Consider the following 19,482-nt stretch of genomic DNA (forward strand, 5'->3'; position numbering starts at 1 on the left):
TAAACCGAATTGATCAGTAATTCTGTTACTGGAAAGTCGGTATAAAAAAGTTCTAAATAAAAAAAAAACAAAAAACAATGCTCTCCTTACATCTAAAATCTCCTCGCGTGAGGAGTGGACGTGTCCACCTTGGGAAAAACTGGATGCTCCACTCTCTGATTCACATGAAACAGCGATACCACTTTTGGTAAAAAAAGAAGGTACCATCCTCAATGACACGCCCAAGTTCGAAATATGAAGGAATGGATCACAGCAAGACAAAGCCTGCAACTCAGATAATCTCCTAGCCAAACATATGGCCACCAGAAAGAAAACCTTAAGAGTCAAATCCTTAAACATCGCCCATTTAAATGGTTCAAAGGGGGGCCCACACAAACCTCTGAGGACAAGATTAAGATTCCAGGATGGACAAAATCCTTGCGCCGGTGGACGTAAATCCTTCATATCTCTAAGAAATTGAATCACATCTGGATGAGTAGAAATAGTAGAGCCTTCTATTCTGCCACGAAGACAACCCAGAGCTGCCACCTGGGCTTTAAATGAGCTCATTGACAACCCTTTGGCCAGACCTTCTTGAAGAAAAGCCAAAATATCAGGAACTAAAGACTTAAGAGGCCGAACCCCATTAGCTGAACATCAGGACTCAAAAACCTTCCATACCGTATGAAAGATTAATAGACTTCCTCCTGGCCTGCAACAACGTAGCAATGACATCCTAAGGATAACCCTTACATCTCAATTTCTGCCTCTCAAAAGCCAAGCCGCTAGACAAAAGTGAGCAGCCTGGTTTGAAAATATGGGTCCCTGATTAAAAAGGCTCGCTAGGTTATCGAAGCAAATCGGGCCATCCATGGCCAGGTTGATCAGATCCACGAACCACGGATGTCGTGGCCATTCTGGAGCCACCAAGACCACTTTGCCCTGATGCTTTTCTATTCAATGCAACACCTTGCCCACAAGCTGCCAGGGAGGAAAGAGAAAGTAGAACCTTCCAAAGCCAAGGCAGTACTAGCGTATCAACGACCTCTGCCCCGTACTCTCTTCTCTGACTGAAAAATCGAAATGCCTTGGCATTCAGATGAGTCGCCATTAAGTCCATGTGGGGGGAGCCCCAATTCTCATGAACGAACTGCATTGCGAACTCCACTTGCCCAGATCTAACAGTGTGCGACCCAAGTAATCTGCTTGAACGCTTTCGACCCCAGCGATGTGGGACGCCGCTATTTGCTCCAGGTGTTGTTCCACCCAAAGAATCAACTCTTGAGATTTCTGGGCCACTGCTCGACTCTTGGTTCCACCCTGCCAATTGATAGCCACCATTGTCATATTGTCCGAGAGAACCCTCACTGAACAACCTCTCACTAACGGCAGAAATTTCTGTAAGGCTAAGTGGACCACTCTGGCCTCTAACCAACTGATAGACCAAGCAGACTCCCTCACGGACCAGCAACCCTGAGCTGACTGTTGCTGACAAACTGCTCCCCAACCAGAGAGATTGGCATCATTAGTAAGCACTACTCAATCCGGAACTTTGAAGTCTATCCCCCGAAGGAGATTGGGGCCTAGAAGCCACCAGGATAGACTCTCCCAAGCAACTCCCTCGAGGGGCAAAGGAAGATGAAACTCCTCCAAGACCAGGTTCCACTGTGCCAAAAGAGCCCTCTGCAAAGGTCTTGTATGAGCAAATGCCCTCGGCACCAAATCCAGGGTTGAAACCATAGAACCCAGAACCTGCAAATAGTCCCAGACCTTGGGCATCGTCAACCCTAACAAGTGCCAAATCTGCCTTTGCAGCTTCCAAACACACTCGTCTGAAAGGAACACCTTGCCTGACAAGAGTGTCGAATTGAGCTCCCAGATACTCCAGTGACTGTGATGGTTGCAAATGAATCTTCCCCAAATTCACCATCCAGCCAAGCGACTTGAGAATACCGATAAACCTCTGAACTGACTGGTGACAAAGAACCTCCGACTTTTCCCTGATAAACCAGTTGTCCAGATAAGGAAGCACCAGAATCCCTTCCTAACGCAAAGCTGCTGCCACCACCACCACCATCATCACATTTTGGTGAAAGTGCATGGTGCCATGGCCAACCCAAAAGAAAGGGTCTGAAACTAAAAATGTTGTCCCAGAATCATGATGCGCAGAAAATGAATGGGAATGTGTAGGTATGCTTCTGTTAAATCCAGAGACGCCAGAAACTCTCCCTTGCAAACTGCCACAATCACTGACCTTAGGGTTTCCATCTGGAAACGCGCAACGTTGAGTGCCGCGTTTACCTTTTTTAAATTGAGAATCAGCCAGAAAGTGCCTTCTTTCTTTGGGACTATGAAGTAAATGGAATATCTTCCCATGCGAACCTCCTTGCGGGGAACCAAAATCACTTCCCCCAGCCGCAGACGATCCAGTGTCTCCTGAACCACTACCTATTTGTCTAAGGAATTGCAAAGGGAAACTAGAAGCAAGTCGTGAACAGGACGAGCAAATTCTAAAGCATAGCCGTTCTTTACCACACTGAGAACTCCCTGGTCCTGAATAATCCTGGCTAACACCTCATAAAACCGCGACAGGCGACCTCCTATAATAGGAACGACGGAGTGGACCAGCCTCGCATCATTGCAAGGACTTAACTCTGGATGCACCACCCCCTGGAATGGTCTGCGGGCACCGCGAAAGGAATGGTCTGCGGGCACCACGAAAGGACTGACCCCAGGACTGTCACCGAAGAGAAAACTGACTGTGGACCTGGTGCAGCTCTTGCCGGACAAGTCCTATCGATCCAAAAATGGGAATGCACCTGAAAAAATCTCTTGCTCTTAGGCTTATTCTCCGGTAACCTGAGAACCTTATTGTTCCACAGAGACTGCATCAACTGCTTGAGGTCCTCACAAAACAAGAGCCGATCCTTACAAGGTAGTGAGCCTAACTGCGACTTGGAGGAAACGTCCACTGACCAATTACACAGCCATAGCAACCTCCTGACGGAAACTGCTGATCCCATATTCCAAGACAATATATGAACCAATTCATACAGAGCATCCGCACCATAAGCGACTGCTGCCTCAACACGTTTGGCCCTGTATGTCTCCTCGCCCGACTTCGGCAGGTTTTCCTGCATCTGTTGCCCCCAGTGCAGACATGCACGCTACATAAAGCTAGTACAAATAACAGCATGCAAACCAAGAGCTGAGATATCAAAAATCCTTTTGAGGTGCACTTCCAATTTACGATTCTGTACATCTTTCAACGCCGTGGAACCTACCACCAAGATAGTCATTCTTTTTGTAACTGCCAAAACTGCAGCATCGACTTTAGGCAGGGCAAAAAGCTCCAATGTCTGTTTAGGCAAGGGATAAAGCTTTACCATGGCCCTTCCCACCTTTAAACCAGACTCGGGAGTTCCCCACTCTATTTCCACCATCTTCCTAATGGACTTGTGAAATGGGAAGGCCATCGGGGTCCCCGAATCGCGTCCAGGACCAGATCTGCCACCTCCAAATCAGAGTCCTCCTGGGGCATTTTAACCCCAAGTACTTGAAAAGCCTGAGAAAGTAAGGCATCTAGCTCCTCCTCCCTAAAAAGATGGACTACCTTCAGGTCATCGCCCCAGAAAACAATACGGAAGCCGATCCATTGCAGCAGGAATGTGACCAAAACAAAATTAGATCGGTTTCAAGAAATGCTTTAATTATAAACTGTAAAAACCAATGCCCGACTTGGGTCGAGTTTCACCCATACAATGTGGGCTGCTTCATGGGCTATGTATATAAAAGAACAACGTGAAATAGAAGATGATCATTTAAATAATGTTAAAAACAGAAAATCCTCCACAGTAATTAATGGTGCAGCTATAGACATCAGCTTGAGCACAAAGGCTCAGTGCACAGCTTGGGAACTGATTGGAGTTTCAGCAGACCGGAAATCTACTATATTTGTCCACGCTGAAGTCTTATTTAGCTTTACAGTACTGAAGAGCACGAATGCACAAGTCGGCGTTTCAGCCCTTTCTTAGCCCAATCACCACAATGGTCCCCGATTGTATGATCCATGGTAGAAACTACCTAATGAGCTTATTTATTTATAAACATTTGATATTTCTCTTTTTGCCAAGGTCTAACAGAGGATTACAAACAAATTAAGGATTAACAATTAGACTAGTGGTGATACCAGTTAGTCTTTATGTTGCCACGTACTTTAAAATCTGCCACAGTACTTATGTATTCGAATATATATCTCAGAGAATTATAATTTAAATTCCTTCACAGAGCATATATTTCTCTGATGGTGGCCTATAAGGCATGAATTGCACTTTCTGAATATTGTCCAAAATGTTTAAAAGAGAAGGGATCCTTCACCCATGTATTTTGGACTTGTCCAATTATTAAAATATTTTGAACAAAGGATTTTAAATTATTTGGGGAACATTTTGGGCTGTAGGATCCCTCTGGATCTGGAATTAGATTTATTTGGCCTGGGCCTTTCCAATAATGTGCAGAAAGGAGAGAGACTTTTGGTACTGAAGGCCCCGGTATAGGGGAAGTGTTCTATTTTGCTACATTGGAGAGAGAAGGATCCACCATCATTTTGGCAATGGAGAAATGCCTTGCATAATATGATGTTCATGGAATCTATATCTGCACATGCGTCCTTTACCTATAAAAAGAAGTTCCTGACTGTCTGGGATAAATATATTCAGAGTCTTTCTAGTAGAGCTAGGAGCTTAGTTTTGAAACAGTCTATAAACAACATAATTTATGTCCAACAGTCACGTGGTACAGTAGCTCTGACCTGAAAATTCTGGGGGGGGGGGGGGGAGATGAGTGGATAGGACTTCCCATGTTGGAGAGCTTGATGTCAAATTTGCCTGGTTGGGCCACAGTAAGCCATCCAGGTTGAGTTGTGAAGATATCATTATTGTGCATAACGACAGCCACTGGGGTGGGGGTGGGGGGTGGGGGAGGGATTAACTAAGAAAAAATTGAAAACAAAACTATTTGAATGGTAACCTGACAAACATACAGCTGCCATGAAATCTATTGAATGTCTCATTCTTTTTTTCAAATAGGCAGATAGTTACTGACAAGATGATCTTTTGCTTTGTGTTGTTTGTACTCAGATCTTCAATAAACACATACTTAAACATAAAATCTTCCACAGAATCAACATTCTTGAAAGAGTCAACACCTGTTAAGTCAATCTTTTGAAGGAAAGCTGAAGGATGTCTGCCTGCCTTCAGTTTTAGTGCTCTCTCTACTCCTGCCACAGACCCTCCCTTCACAAACAGCCTGCAGGGAACCTTCCTCTGTTTTTCCCCTTCAATCCTCCCTCCTGCACTGAAGTGAAGGGGGAAGGGGAGATGAAGGTGGACTGGACAAAGAAAGCAGTCAGAATGTTTGATCCCTCAAAGATCTCTTAAATCTTTGTCAAAGCAAAGAAGATTGTGATACAATTCCTGGGGGGAGTGATGCCCCTTTAGAAGAATGTCATCTTTATACAAAGGTTCTTGTATCTGCATATGTGGCAAATCATACACCATTTATATAAAGACTTGGATGCATTTTGGAAGTTTGCAACTGCTGGTATCCCGCAGCTGGCAGAGAGGGCATTAATTTCAATTCATAGAAGCCTTGATGACCAACACTACTGCTGTCAAGTTTCAACTTGTGCTAATTCAACCCCACGCCATTTTTTAAGATCGCGCTGGCCGTCCATTGCTCCTACCATGTGACAGGGGCCGACCAATGGCACCGGTAGCCCCTGTTACATAGTAAGGGCAAAGGGGCCACCGGCGCCATTTTGAATACTGGCAACTGATGGCCAAAGAGCAGGAGATCGCTCCCGGGACCCCCGCTGGACCACCAGGGACTTTTGGCAAGTCTTGGGGGGATCAGGAGGGTGGGGGGTTGTAGTTAATTAAATTTGAAGGGTTGGGGGGTTTTTTTTTTCCACGAAAGAGCACAATACGTTTTCTGATCCGGGGAGTGGACCGAAATGGCCCTCCCCAGACCCGAAAATGAAACGGGGACAAAAAAAAAAATAATTTGTATGCACACTCCTAATTTGATCCATAAGGCGCACAGATGCCCAGGAACGGAGCCGGTTTAGCACACCATTTTTTTTTTTTTTTTTAATTTCCCCCCTCTGAACCCTAGGTGCGTCTTATGGTCAGGTGCGTCTTATGGACTAAAAAATAAGGTAGTTTAAATATTTAAAAGCAAACAATATGAATTGTTTTCAATTTAAAAAATGCCTATTTTGCATAGTCAGAGGTGAGAAACTTTATGCAAAATATGCAAATTTGCCACAGAATTTGCCAGCTCTTGCCACAGAATCTTGAAAACTGCAAGAAACCGGGGGCTCTGCACAGGTCACAGACTGGATCCCTTCAGATCCTGATACCAGTGCACCCTAGGAGGTGACAAACAGGTGTTGCCATGGCATTTCAGCTTGTGCTCTACCCCATCTGCAGCGATTCCACTGGACTAGCTTATAATTGATTTCTTACCAATTTCATTATTCTTATTTAGTATTTAACTCTTGTCTTTTCATTGGTAGCTCAAGGTGCGTTACATTCAGGTGAAGTAAGGGAGGGTTGCCTTTTGAGCCTCAAATGTTTGTATTTGCTTTCCATTTGTATTCATTTGCTTTATTTATTCTAGGTCTCTCTCAGTCATCAGTGATGTATTCTGAACAGTTTAATATGCATTGCTAGTTACCTAAAGGATTTTCTTACATGTATGTTAAAAATAATTAAAGATATCATCAACATTAGTAGAATAGGAAATTGCTTATATTGCTGCTTTTTTTTAAATATAAATTTGAAGACATTAGAATCTGGCACACCATGACTGCAACGGTTGACCTTTGCAGTTTTTTTTTTTAGTGTGAACTGAGCTCCTAGCAGTGCAAATTTTCATATTTTTGCTGCTGCACCACATAGAAAGATGAAAACTAAAAAGGTTGCAAAAAGAATCCAATCACTGCCAAAGCTCAGGAGTTACCAATTTAATTTCCCCCACAACCTAAATGTGTGGGCACTTATTCTCAGGGAAAACACAAAATCGTACATCTTTTCTTGAATTACCTGTTTTACTCCCTCCCCCCCCCCCCATTACTATAGCAAAGGCATAGAAACAAATTCCAGCTCATCTTGCTGAGCCGGTTTAAGGGCTGTAGCTGAGACTCTGCCCTTTGTTTGTACAGCTTTGCTCTTATGAACAAGATCGGTCACTTTCGATTTCACTGAGCCTGACTGCATCCCTTTAATAATATGCTGCTTTTAAAACAGCAGTCGCTGCGAATAGGTCATCTCACCTTATTGGCTACGGCATTAACGCTAGGCCTTGCATCCATAATGAAGATTTTGTGGGACTGCGCGTTAGCGTCCATGACAGACTGAAGATACTTTTCATCATCTTTGCTCCTCTTCCCACTTACTCCAACCATGGGCTGACTACAGCGGGTGATGGTGGCTTGACTTTCAGGATGAAGCCAGGACAAAACCTTTATTTAAAAGCAAGCAAAGAAATAAGTGCAAGCAAAAAGGACAGCGAGCATGAGCATACACCAAGAGAAAGAAACGGATCTGAAAACTGGTACCTGCAGTTTTGTAACAGCAGAATCCTCAACAATTCGACACTATTAGCTCTCAGGTTCTTCAGTGCCTGCTGTTGAACTTTGGAATGGTCTTGACGTATTTACCATAAATTTGCATCTATTGAAAGTCTGCTGTGCTTCAAAAGATATCTAGATGAAGAGACTCTAAAAAAAAAAAAACCTGATCTACTCTAAGTACTAATACATCTGTATCGGTCTTGGTGATGACCACATCCAAAGAGAGAACCACCTGATGCACCTACCTCAGTGGTTCCCAAACACATTCTCTTTTCAAGACTCACTCAAAGCTTATGACAAAATGACAGGTTCCACCACAAAAATCAGATTAGACCTAAATGGGTATGCAAATTATTCGCAGCCTGCTATACCTTTTATGGGACCAATACAAGAATTATCCAAAACAGACGTTCTACATGGTCCCTTCTTCAGAGGTCACCTATTGGAAAAGAAGCTTTGTGATTTCAAAACCTCGAGTACATCTTCAAATAACTCTTAATACCGGTCCAAATAAAGATACACAACCTGCAAAGAATTCAGTTTTTACCAGTAGGGCATATATGAACTCTGCATTACTAAACTAACATGTAAATGATTTAACGCACGGACAGTGAAACTGCTTGACATGAGAAACAGTTTATACTATGTCCACATAGCATTCTAGGAATACAGGCACGACAAAGATCTGACGGACAACTCTACACAGTTCCCATTATTACACCACAAAGATCCAAGCGTGAAAAGCTATAAAGAATTCCTAACCTATTCCTCTCTCGCTATAGTTCAGTTTATGTTAACAAGTATAATTAACATTACATTTTGATTTGCCCTAATTAAATTATTTATTAACTAGCTGAGTCATGCAAAGTTCTCTCAGGTACCCTATATATAGTTTGTTGGTCCATTTAGTGAAAAGTAGAAATCTTTGGCACTGACAAAATATATTCAGATGCTGCTGGATTAGGATTTATGGAGTTGCTCATTTTACTACAAAAACAATTGCAGAATAGCCTGCACTCCACAAAGAACCCATATCCACATGATTATGAACTTTTCTGATGATGCCAGCTCTGTTTCTGGGGGCCACTAAGGAAACTCAGAAGGCTGTTGTCAGAACTGAATATCATTCAGTGACGGGAACCCCCCTCCCTCCAAAAAAAGAAAAAAAAGAAGGGTGACTAAAAGAAAAATTAGCAGGGTGCAAAGATTAACTTCCTAGTACGTCCTGTCCAACTGAGAATTTAGCAGAGCTATTCCAGTCCCACTTATTCTCCGAAACAGAGGAAAAATAAGAAATCAAACTATTTTGCATTCAGGAAGAGGATTAAATTACTAGAACAAGTAGGCTAGTAATATACTTCACACTGTCCGGTTGGGTTTCACTTTAGAAAGCATGTCGTAAAAGCAAACTTTCAGTTTGATTTCGATTTGCATTCAAATAAAATGGTGTCGTAATGTGGGCTTTGAAGAGATAAATCCTCTTCAAAAAGATGTTCAGGGGCAGGTGTGACAGTACGACCCAGGAATTGGAATGCAGATGTTGCACCTACGATCATTAGTTCCGATCTAGCTCAAACTTATGAGGACTATATATTACCAATACTACAGCTATGCAGTGGCCTAGGTGAAATGAGCGAGTGAGCTCAATCCAGGTTCCAGTAAAGAGTGTTTCCATCATGAACAAACTAATTGACATTCTCAGCAGATGGACCAAAATGGGTTGGGTGTCGGAAACCTCCTCTCATTCTCAGAGATGATCCATTCAGAATAGGGCTGAGGCACATTAGCAGAGCAGTGCGACAGGACTTGCACTGTAACTGCCCAGGCTTTTCTGTGGACGTAGATTTTAAAATCGTTGCTTGTGCAAAAACAGCCCTATCCACGTGTATGTAAGCCCATGCGCAAGCAACGCAAACGTTAAGAAGCTGCGAAGCATGCGTGTATATATTTATTTATTTGAATGTTTTATATATATTGTCATTCCATGTGAGAATCACTAGATCACAACGGTGAACAGGTTTAACACTCACAAAGGATGAGGTACAAAAGCAGGCATACATACAGGTAAATAAATAATCAAGGCAAACAATCCAAAGACAGACATATCTGTGTGCACATCAAGAATAAGGGGGCGGAAAAGGGGTGGGGCCTGGACACTCCTGGGCGGAGCCAAGAGTTACGCATGTAACTGAATTTTAGAAAAGCGGACCATGGCACGCGATAGTTGAGTTATCTGCGTAACTTTATTTGGACCATGTAACTGCCAGTCCTGATGAGTAGCAAGTCTGGAGATCAAGTTTTAAGGATTTAAACTTGCTCCATCCACATCAGAGAGAAAGTCAAACAAGGAAGAAAAACTATTCTCTCCACACACAGAGGGGGAACCGCAGGTGCAATCCTCATCTGCTGAGTCAGAGGAAATACTGAGGGGACGCAGAGAGTGCACCTACTTATAAGTGGGTGTCCTTTCTGTTTTTGCTCTGACTTCATCTGCTGGAAGGGGGACATAACCCAGGGTCTGGATTGATCCGGGTACGTACAGGGAATAAAGATTTTCAAGACTGCTGAACTACCATATATACTGGGGGGGAGGAGAGAAAGAGAAAGTGCCCTGTAGGAGAGACAGTATGACACTATACATATCTACCACTGTAAGAGGGGCACTTTCAGCTCAGGGTGAGTTTGAATCACAAGAACCTTCTCCAAACCTTTTTTTATACCCAGTTACAGTAACTGCCATAACCACATCCTCTGGTAATGTATTCCAGGGCAAAAAGAATTTTCACCGATTTGTTTTAAATGAGCTACTTGCTAACTTCATGGAGTGCCCCCTAGTCCTTCAATTGTCTGAGAGAGTAAATAACTGATTTACATTTACCTGTTCAAGTCCTTCATTCCCTCCCCCATGGCCAGGGTGCAAGGGTCTGTAGAGCACCAATGTAACACTGCACCCCCCCAAATGCACTCTGAGCTGAAAGCGCTCCTCTTACAGTGGTAGATATATCTAGCGCCATATTGTCTCTCTCCCCTTGCGTGGGCATATGAGTGTAAAAGCCGCTAAAGCCCCGGGAATACACGCGCGGGACATTTACTCAAGCCACCTCTTAAGATCACGCGCACACATACGTGCGGCGGGGTATTTTAAATGATATGCGCAATATGTGTGCACACGATATAAATTTGCAGCGTATCTTTGCCCGTGTGCCGATACGCATGTTTATGGGCGCACACGCACATTCTTTTTTTTAAATTAGCCAGTTACATGTTATTCCATTTTCTAACAGGGGCTGACTGGAATCTGCGTGGGAAAAATAAACTTCTCCAGCGGGATCTAAGGACAGTCCAAAGGTCTATTTTCCCTGCACACTTTCTAACTATGACAAATTTTCATAAAACTACTACCTGGACACAATCAGTGTCTGAAAATTTACCCCATAAATTGTATGCGATCTCCAAGCCAAATTTTAAGTATAAATGTGCTCTGCCCAAAAAAAAGACCTGGAAAAACGCAGGAGAAGGAGAAATTTGTCTGTAGTTTTAGCTGATTCCTTGTCCCAGCTGTTGGTGCAGGAATAGCTGTTTCCGGTCCTGGAGTGCCACAGATAGGTCCGATTTTCAGGATATCCACAATTAATTTGCCTGAGATGTATTTGTATGCACAGCCTCCACCGTAGGCAAATATCTCATGCATATTCACCGTGAATATCCTGAAAATCAGATCTGTTTGTGGCACTCCAGGACTAGAGTCACCTACCCCTGAATATACACATATATTTATATGAAGAGAGTCCAACTGTATTTCCAAATACCGCCAAGGAAGAATTTAGGTTCTCCAAACTATATTCATGTATTTTTCAAATTTGAGTCTGGTTATCATCTATACCGCAGGTCAAGAAAATAAATCAAAAACATGGACTTCCCCATTTCCTGACCTGTGCGGTATTCTGCTTAAGAGCACAAATGGGATAGACTATGGGTGACAGCAGCACCCATAGACCAAAGATAAAAAAACTGGCCTGCAAATAGGTATCCAAAAAACGGGACACAGCACCATTGCCTTTAAACACAGAGTCATTTTCTTAACATAAAACATGTTGAGGTAAAACTGATAACATGCTGAAAATATGTAGCAACTTGCTCTAATTAATGTAAATCAGCGTCTACCGTGTTGCATAATCTGGAAACGTAAACAACTTTAATGACCGTGCTGAGATCACCTTGTAGAAATTGGATGCATCACTTTTCATGGATTCTGTCTGTCTGACATGCATACGGTATACCAGCAAACAAACAAAAAGTGTTCAGCTTGCAAAGGTGCGCACACGTTTACTGCCTACTAGGCCAGGAGTTAAAGAATTAAAAATAGAAAGGAATCCTGGCCCTGCTTTGATTCAAGCTTATGTTTAACCTCCATGGAAGGGGCTGAAGATCGTTTTTCCACTCTCAACAGCCCAAAATCGTTCTGTGTAATCATAACTTACTGGTAAACGATCCCTTGATCGGAAGGATGCCACCTTTTTTAATTCCTCATCTGTGATGTTTGCTGGCACAACCAGAATAGCAGGATAGGTGTCACACAACTCGTAGCACTCATTTATCTTTGTTATTCTCCAGCTTTCGTTGGGAATACCCTTAAAATAATAAAGAGAATAAATACAAGCTCTTGCTCCTGACACACCAATGCTGAGTTTAAAGATTTGCTACAGCTGAATGCAAAAGTCTGGCCCCCCCCCCTAGTCAAATTGTATGCTTCTGTGAACAGAAGCTGACACAACCTCTACATGGCATAAAGTTAAACATCAGTGACCAACGAAGCAGAACACCTCTCTAATATAATCAGAAATTCACAAAAGAGAGGGAAAAGGATCAATGTCCAATATCAATCTCAAACCCACTTAATTGGCAAATGACAATATCATAAACAGTCTTTGCTTTAAAAGTTTTACATCTGCAGCCTCTCGCCTCACAATGGGCCGCAAGCTTCAATCAGCTTGTAAAGCAGAGTGTAATTCCTTTTTAATCATTTATTGTCATATTGCCTATCCCTAATCTGAACTTTATTCAAAAAAATAACTTATCACTAAACTTCATTCAAAACACCCCTAAGAAAGGTATACCAGTATGAAAAACTTTATACTTCTCACTTTTCACTCTGTTTTAACCATAAATCTTCTATAAAAGAATACTTAGCCAAGTCAACGTGAAATGTAGATCAAATTATTCCCGACATGAATCACGTTTCGATTGTAGAACAATCTTCTTCAGGGGATCATTTCACAGTGCTCGTTGCTTGACACAGCCAATATTCTTCAATATCCTTAAAAACAGACAAAAAAGAATTAAAAGTGCATCTAACCTTATTCCTGCCTAAATAACCACAGTTTATCCATTTTATCTATCCAAAAATTATCCACACACCTCTCATACTCAGCAGAAAAACTTACCCGGACAAACAATGTCTCACCGCTCTTGTTCAAAAATGGCGCCACAGCGTCTTCAAACCACTCAGGCGTAACCTGCTTTTAAAGCCTACTTCCGTTGTTCACATCACCGGAAATAGTAATTGCCAAAAAGTATTCAGAAAACTACAAATCCCATACTACCATAGGACAAAGCAATTAATTGTCTCATACAGCTTGTGGATTGAAAATAGTAATTAACAGAACACACGAAGAACTATATATCCCCCACTTCCATAAAGCAATCAATTTGTTGCTTTATCAAATTGTGAAAAGAAACAATGTATTAACATACCACTTCTCACTGTTTGTTCAAAAAACAAACCAATCTATTTCTCTATTCAAACCCTTAGGGGCGACAGTGTCAAAATAATATATCCATTTCTGCTCTCTCCGCAAAAGATAATTGTCAAAATCTCCTCCTCTACTACTGGGTGTCAGCTGTTCAATGACTGCAAATCGCAATACTTCAAAAGAGTGATCACATTGTAGACAATGCTGTACCACAGGCGCCTCCAAACGTTGTCGCATCAAAGCACTCTTATGTTCAATTATGCGAGTCTTTAACACCCTTTTGGTTTTACCAATATACAGTAGCGGACATGGACACCACAAACCATATACTACTCCTTTAGATTGACAGCTCGTGAGAGACTTAAAACGAAACTTGCCATGGCCAAAAAACGGAAGAAATTCTCCAGAAAAGGATTGATGACAAACACTGCATCGATCGCATGGAAAGTGACCTTTAGGCTCAACATCGTGCCTCCAATTAACTGAGATTTCATCAGAAAAATCAGAATGAACCATAAGGTCCCTTAGATTTTTACCCCGCTTAAATGCAAAGCGGGGAAATTCTTGTAGCTCAGTGTGTAAACTAACCACATGCCAATATTTTTTAATAATGTTCTGAACTAAATAAATCTGAGGTGAATATGGCAATACACACGTAGTTTTACCCGACGATGTATGAGTCGAAGATGGTAAAAACAATAGGTCACGATTTACCCATCTAGCACGTTTGTATGCTTTTCTGATGATATTTAATGGATAACCTCTTTGCTGGAAATCCAAAATCAGAATTTTAGCCTTCAACTTGTAATCTAAAAGATCTGAACAAAGCCTCCTTAATCTTAAGAACTGGCCATAAGGCAAGTTTGATCTCAGATGATATGGGTGGCAACTTTCAAATCTAAGCAAGGTATTCTTATCTGTAGGTTTGCCAGCCATGTTAAATTTTGGCGACGGTATATTGACGATATACTATTAGTTTGGGAGGGTGATGAAGATACATTTGTGAAATTTATGACATGGTTAAATGGTTGTGATATCAACATCCAATTCACTTATACATTTGATAAGAAATGTGTCCCTTATCTTGATATTTCTATTTCCCTCCATACTACTGGGTTTAATTTTTCTTTATACCGCAAACCTACAGATAAGAATACCTTGCTTAGATTTGAAAGTTGCCACCCATATCATCTGAGATCAAACTTGCCTTATGGCCAGTTCTTAAGATTAAGGAGGCTTTGTTCAGATCTTTTAGATTACAAGTTGAAGGCTAAAATTCTGATTTTGGATTTCCAGCAAAGAGGTTATCCATTAAATATCATCAGAAAAGCATACAAACGTGCTAGATGGGTAAATCGTGACCTATTGTTTTTACCATCTTCGACTCATACATCGTCGGGTAAAACTACGTGTGTATTGCCATATTCACCTCAGATTTATTTAGTTCAGAACATTATTAAAAAATATTGGCATGTGGTTAGTTTACACACTGAGCTACAAGAATTTCCCCGCTTTGCATTTAAGCGGGGTAAAAATCTAAGGGACCTTATGGTTCATTCTGATTTTTCTGATGAAATCTCAGTTAATTGGAGGCACGATGTTGAGCCTAAAGGTCACTTTCCATGCGATCGATGCAGTGTTTGTCATCAATCCTTTTCTGGAGAATTTCTTCCGTTTTTTGGCCATGGCAAGTTTCGTTTTAAGTCTCTCACGAGCTGTCAATCTAAAGGAGTAGTATATGGTTTGTGGTGTCCATGTCCGCTACTGTATATTGGTAAAACCAAAAGGGTGTTAAAGACTCGCATAATTGAACATAAGAGTGCTTTGATGCGACAACGTTTGGAGGCGCCTGTGGTACAGCATTGTCTACAATGTGATCACTCTTTTGAAGTATTGCGATTTGCAGTCATTGAACAGCTGACACCCAGTAGTAGAGGAGGAGATTTTGACAATTATCTTTTGCGGAGAGAGCAGAAATGGATATATTATTTTGACACTGTCGCCCCTAAGGGTTTGAATAGAGAAATAGATTGGTTTGTTTTTTGAACAAACAGTGAGAAGTGGTATGTTAATACATTGTTTCTTTTCACAATTTGATAAAGCAACAAATTGATTGCTTTATGGAAGTGGGGGATATATAGTTCTTCGTGTGTTCTGTTAATTACTATTTTCAATCCACAAGCTGTATGAGACAATTAATTGCTTTGTCCTATGGTAGTATGGGATTTGTAGTTTTCTGAATACTTTTTGGCAATTACTATTTCCGGTGATGTGAACAACGGAAGTAGGCTTTAAAAGCAGGTTACGCCTGAGTGGTTTGAAGACGCTGTGGCGCCATTTTTGAACAAGAGCGGTGAGACATTGTTTGTCCGGGTAAGTTTTTCTGCTGAGTATGAGAGGTGTGTGGATAATTTTTGGATAGATAAAATGGATAAACTGTGGTTATTTAGGCAGGAATAAGGTTAGATGCACTTTTAATTCTTTTTTGTCTGTTTTTAAGGATATTGAAGAATATTGGCTGTGTCAAGCAACGAGCACTGTGAAATGATCCCCTGAAGAAGATTGTTTTACAATCGAAACGTGATTCATGTCGGGAATAATTTGATCTACATTTCACGTTGACTTGGCTAAGTATTCTTTTATAGAAGATTTATGGTTAAAACAGAGTGAAAAGTGAGAAGTATAAAGTTTTTCATACTGGTATACCTTTCTTAGGGGTGTTTTGAATGAAGTTTAGTGATAAGTTATTTTTTTTGAATAAAGTTCAGATTAGGGATAGGCAATATGACAATAAATGATTAAAAAGGAATTACACTCTGCTTTACAAGCTGATTGAAGCTTGCGGCCCATTGTGAGGCGAGAGGCTGCAGATGTAAAACTTTTAAAGCAAAGACTGTTTATGATATTGTCATTTGCCAATTAAGTGGGTTTGAGATTGATATTGGACATTGATCCTTTTCCCTCTCTTTTGTGAATTTCTGATAAAGTTAAACATGACAGCTTTCTGCAACTTTTTTTTTACATACTGGTTAGAGAACCTCCAATATAGATTATAGCTTTCTTTTAAGATCAAAGAAGAAAAAAAAATCATCTGGCTGCGTATGCTCCTTAACCTCCACACCACTAATTCTGGTCAACTAAGGCTCCGCATATAAACATGAAAGGCCTAGCATTTTCTCTGGAATAAGCCTTGACCAACAGAAATTATTTTAAAAGTTAGTTACTTTAATATCCAGATACACAGTTCCAGGCTTTGAGGGTAACAAATAAATCTGGTTTTACAATATTCATCAGACTTGCATATATTTGTTCCAAGAACATGTTCATTTACATTTTTTTTTTACCTTGAAAATCAGAACTGTTTGCAGCCCTCAAGGACTGAAATGTTTTAAAACCTTACAGTTAGTTTCCATTCATGCTGTCATCTGGATATATGGTGCTGCATACAATCAACTTAGTAATACCCCTGATTTGGCTTTGAATAAAAAGAGTGGTTAAAGGAACATAAGACAACATACCTGCCTCCTGTACTCCAAAATGGGGTCGTACACTTTCCAACCATTTTCTGGAAATATTTCTTTGTATTCGAAAGCAAAGACAGGCTGGAAATGATGATATTAATAAAGATTGTAATAGAGACTGTACTTCCAGTGCTGTATAATCCTAACTAAAACTGAACCTTATAAATTCTCTCAGCCCTCTCTGCTTGCCTTGGATTCTCCACCGTTTTTTTTGCTTTTCTGTGCTGGTGACTCCTCAGCTACACACGTTTTTAGCAGCTGATGGGTTCCTATTCTCCACCTCCAACTAACTCCCCTGCATGGCTGTTCCCAATGGCGGTGAACATCAGAGCTGGTGGAAAGAGGCTAGAATAGGCAAGGGTGGGAAGTTTCAGAATGGCAGGGACAGGGGTGGGGGGGAGGAGAGAGAGTGCTAGATTGGAGGGCATGTGCTAGTGGACGGGGAAATTAAATTGCTATGGCTGGGGACTGGGAGGAATGAGAGCATTGATTTGATAGGGCAATAGACTTGTGTTCTGGACATGTACAGTAGCTGTACCATGAAACATTCAATAAACACTGAGCTTTTGTACCCTCTAAAAAACTCTAATGAGTTGGAAGAACAAACATCTAGATTCACAATGGATAAAGACCTAAAAATAGAAGTCCTATTTATAATACAAGAATCAGACAAAGAATAAAACATTTTCTTGCTCATTTTTTGAACACAAGCCAAGAAGGCTTTAAACTCCTATTGAATCCTACAGTAGAAAAAAAAATGGCACGAGCACCAAGTATGTCTTTTGAGAATCTTGCAGTGCTTACTCATGTTTTTTTCTTTAATCACTAGGGTTAGTCTCTCTTCCCATATGAGCTCCTAAGCTGTACTGCACTATTTTCAACATGCTTCAGGCCTGTGCTGTTGCGACAGCAAGATCTAACATAGAAATACAATAAATGATGGCAGATAAAGACCAAAAGGCCCAGCTAGTCTGCCCAGCAACAATTTTATGTGCATTTACTAATAAATTCCCACATGGAACCCAACCCCTAATCCCACTGTGCCCCCTTTAGAACTGCAACTGCTACTCCGTGCAGGTTTCCCCATGCCATCCAGAAAGCACAATGCAGCCATATTACTGCTGGCCCAGCTGCAACTGGTCACTCAGTAAAGCAAATGTTGCTTACCTGTAACAGGTGTTCTCACAGGACAGCAGGATGACATCACAGAATGGAGCCCAATCACGGAACACTTTTGTCAAAGTTTCCAGAACTTTGACTGGCCCCTACTGGGCATGCCCAGCATGGCACTAACCCTGCAGCCAGCAGGGGTCCCCCTTCAGTCTTGTTTAAAAGTTACAGGCAGTACCGAAAAATAAAATAAGAAAACGTTACGAACCCAACACCGCGGGGTGGCGGGCGGGTTTCGTGAGGACTAACATCCTGCTGCCCTGTGAGAACACCTGTTACAGGTAAGCAATATTTGCTTTCTCACAGGACAAGCAGGATGGTAGTCCTCACATATGGGTGAGTACCGAGCTGAGGATGTCCGAGTATGCACCAAATGTACCCAGGGTGCAAGGCACTAGGACTGGGGTGAAGTTTGGCCGAGGGCATCCTGAACCCCACCGGGCAGGCGGAAGGGTGTTGGTATGTCACGTTGTCAATAGGTTACGCAGGACAGACTGGCCAAAGATGGAATCTTGTCTTCCGGCTTTGTCCAAGCAATAGTGGGCTGCAAAGGTGTGGAGAGAACTCTAGGTGGCAGCCCTGCAAATGTCAGGAAGCAGCACCGAGCGTAGGTGTGCTACTGAAGTCGTGGCCCTCACAGAGTTTGCTTTAACACGGTCTTGAAATGGAATGCCCGTTTGCTGATAGCAAAAGGATATGCAGTCCGCCAACCAGGAGGAAAGAATCTGCTTACCCACAGGCTGCCCTAACTTGTTAGGATGGAAAGAGACAAACAGTTGAGTGCTTTTCCTGTGGGCAGCTGTACGGTCTAGGTAGAACGCTAGAGCCTGTTTACAGTCAAGGGTATGCAGAGCTTGTTCCCCTGGATTGGAATGGGGCCTGGGAAAAAAGGTAGGTAGTAGAATGGACTGATTGAGATGAAAGTCCGAAACTACCTTAGGCAAGAATTTAGGGTGAGTGCGGAGTACTGCCCGGTCCTGCAGAAGTTTAGTGTAAGGCGGATAGGTAACTAGAGCCTGTAATACACTAACTCTGTGAGTCAAAGTGATTGCCAGAAGGAAAACCACTTTCCATGTGAGATAGCGAAGTTCACAGGATTGGAGAGGCTCGAATGGCGACTTCATGAGCCAACCCAAAACCAGATTGAGGCCCCAAGAAGGGGCCGAAGGACGCAGTGGAGGCTTGAGGTGAAGCAAGCCCTTCAGAAAACGTGTTACAAGGGGTTGTACTGATATGGGTACATCCCTGACACCTTTATGGAAGGTGGCTCCCGCACTGACCTGCATTCTGATGGAAGAAGTTTTTAGACCTGACTCTGGTAAGTGCCAGATTTAGTCCAAAAACTTCGAGATAGGACAGGTAAAGGGATCAAGGGACTGAGAAGAGCACCATGACGTAAACCTGTTCCACTTGTAAGAGTAAG

At 41.9% G+C, this 19,482-nt stretch overlaps 1 protein-coding gene across 3 annotated transcripts in view; it reads right to left on the reverse strand.

The window, feature by feature from the left end:
- MTMR2 (myotubularin related protein 2) overlaps window positions 1–19,482 on the reverse strand; it is a 105,999-nt gene that overhangs the window by 33,209 nt on the left and 53,308 nt on the right. For all 3 annotated transcript variants that reach the window (XM_029602380.1, XM_029602378.1, XM_029602377.1), the window contains 3 exons: window positions 16,887–16,970; window positions 12,097–12,246; window positions 7,316–7,504 (listed from right to left, as the gene is read on the reverse strand). In XM_029602380.1, the coding sequence (XP_029458240.1) occupies window positions 7,316–7,504; window positions 12,097–12,246; window positions 16,887–16,970 (423 nt within the window). The remainder of the gene's footprint in view (window positions 1–7,315; window positions 7,505–12,096; window positions 12,247–16,886; window positions 16,971–19,482) is intronic.

Source organism: Rhinatrema bivittatum, chromosome 5 (genome assembly GCF_901001135.1).
Source record: "Rhinatrema bivittatum chromosome 5, aRhiBiv1.1, whole genome shotgun sequence".
Taxonomy (NCBI): domain Eukaryota; kingdom Metazoa; phylum Chordata; class Amphibia; order Gymnophiona; family Rhinatrematidae; genus Rhinatrema; species Rhinatrema bivittatum.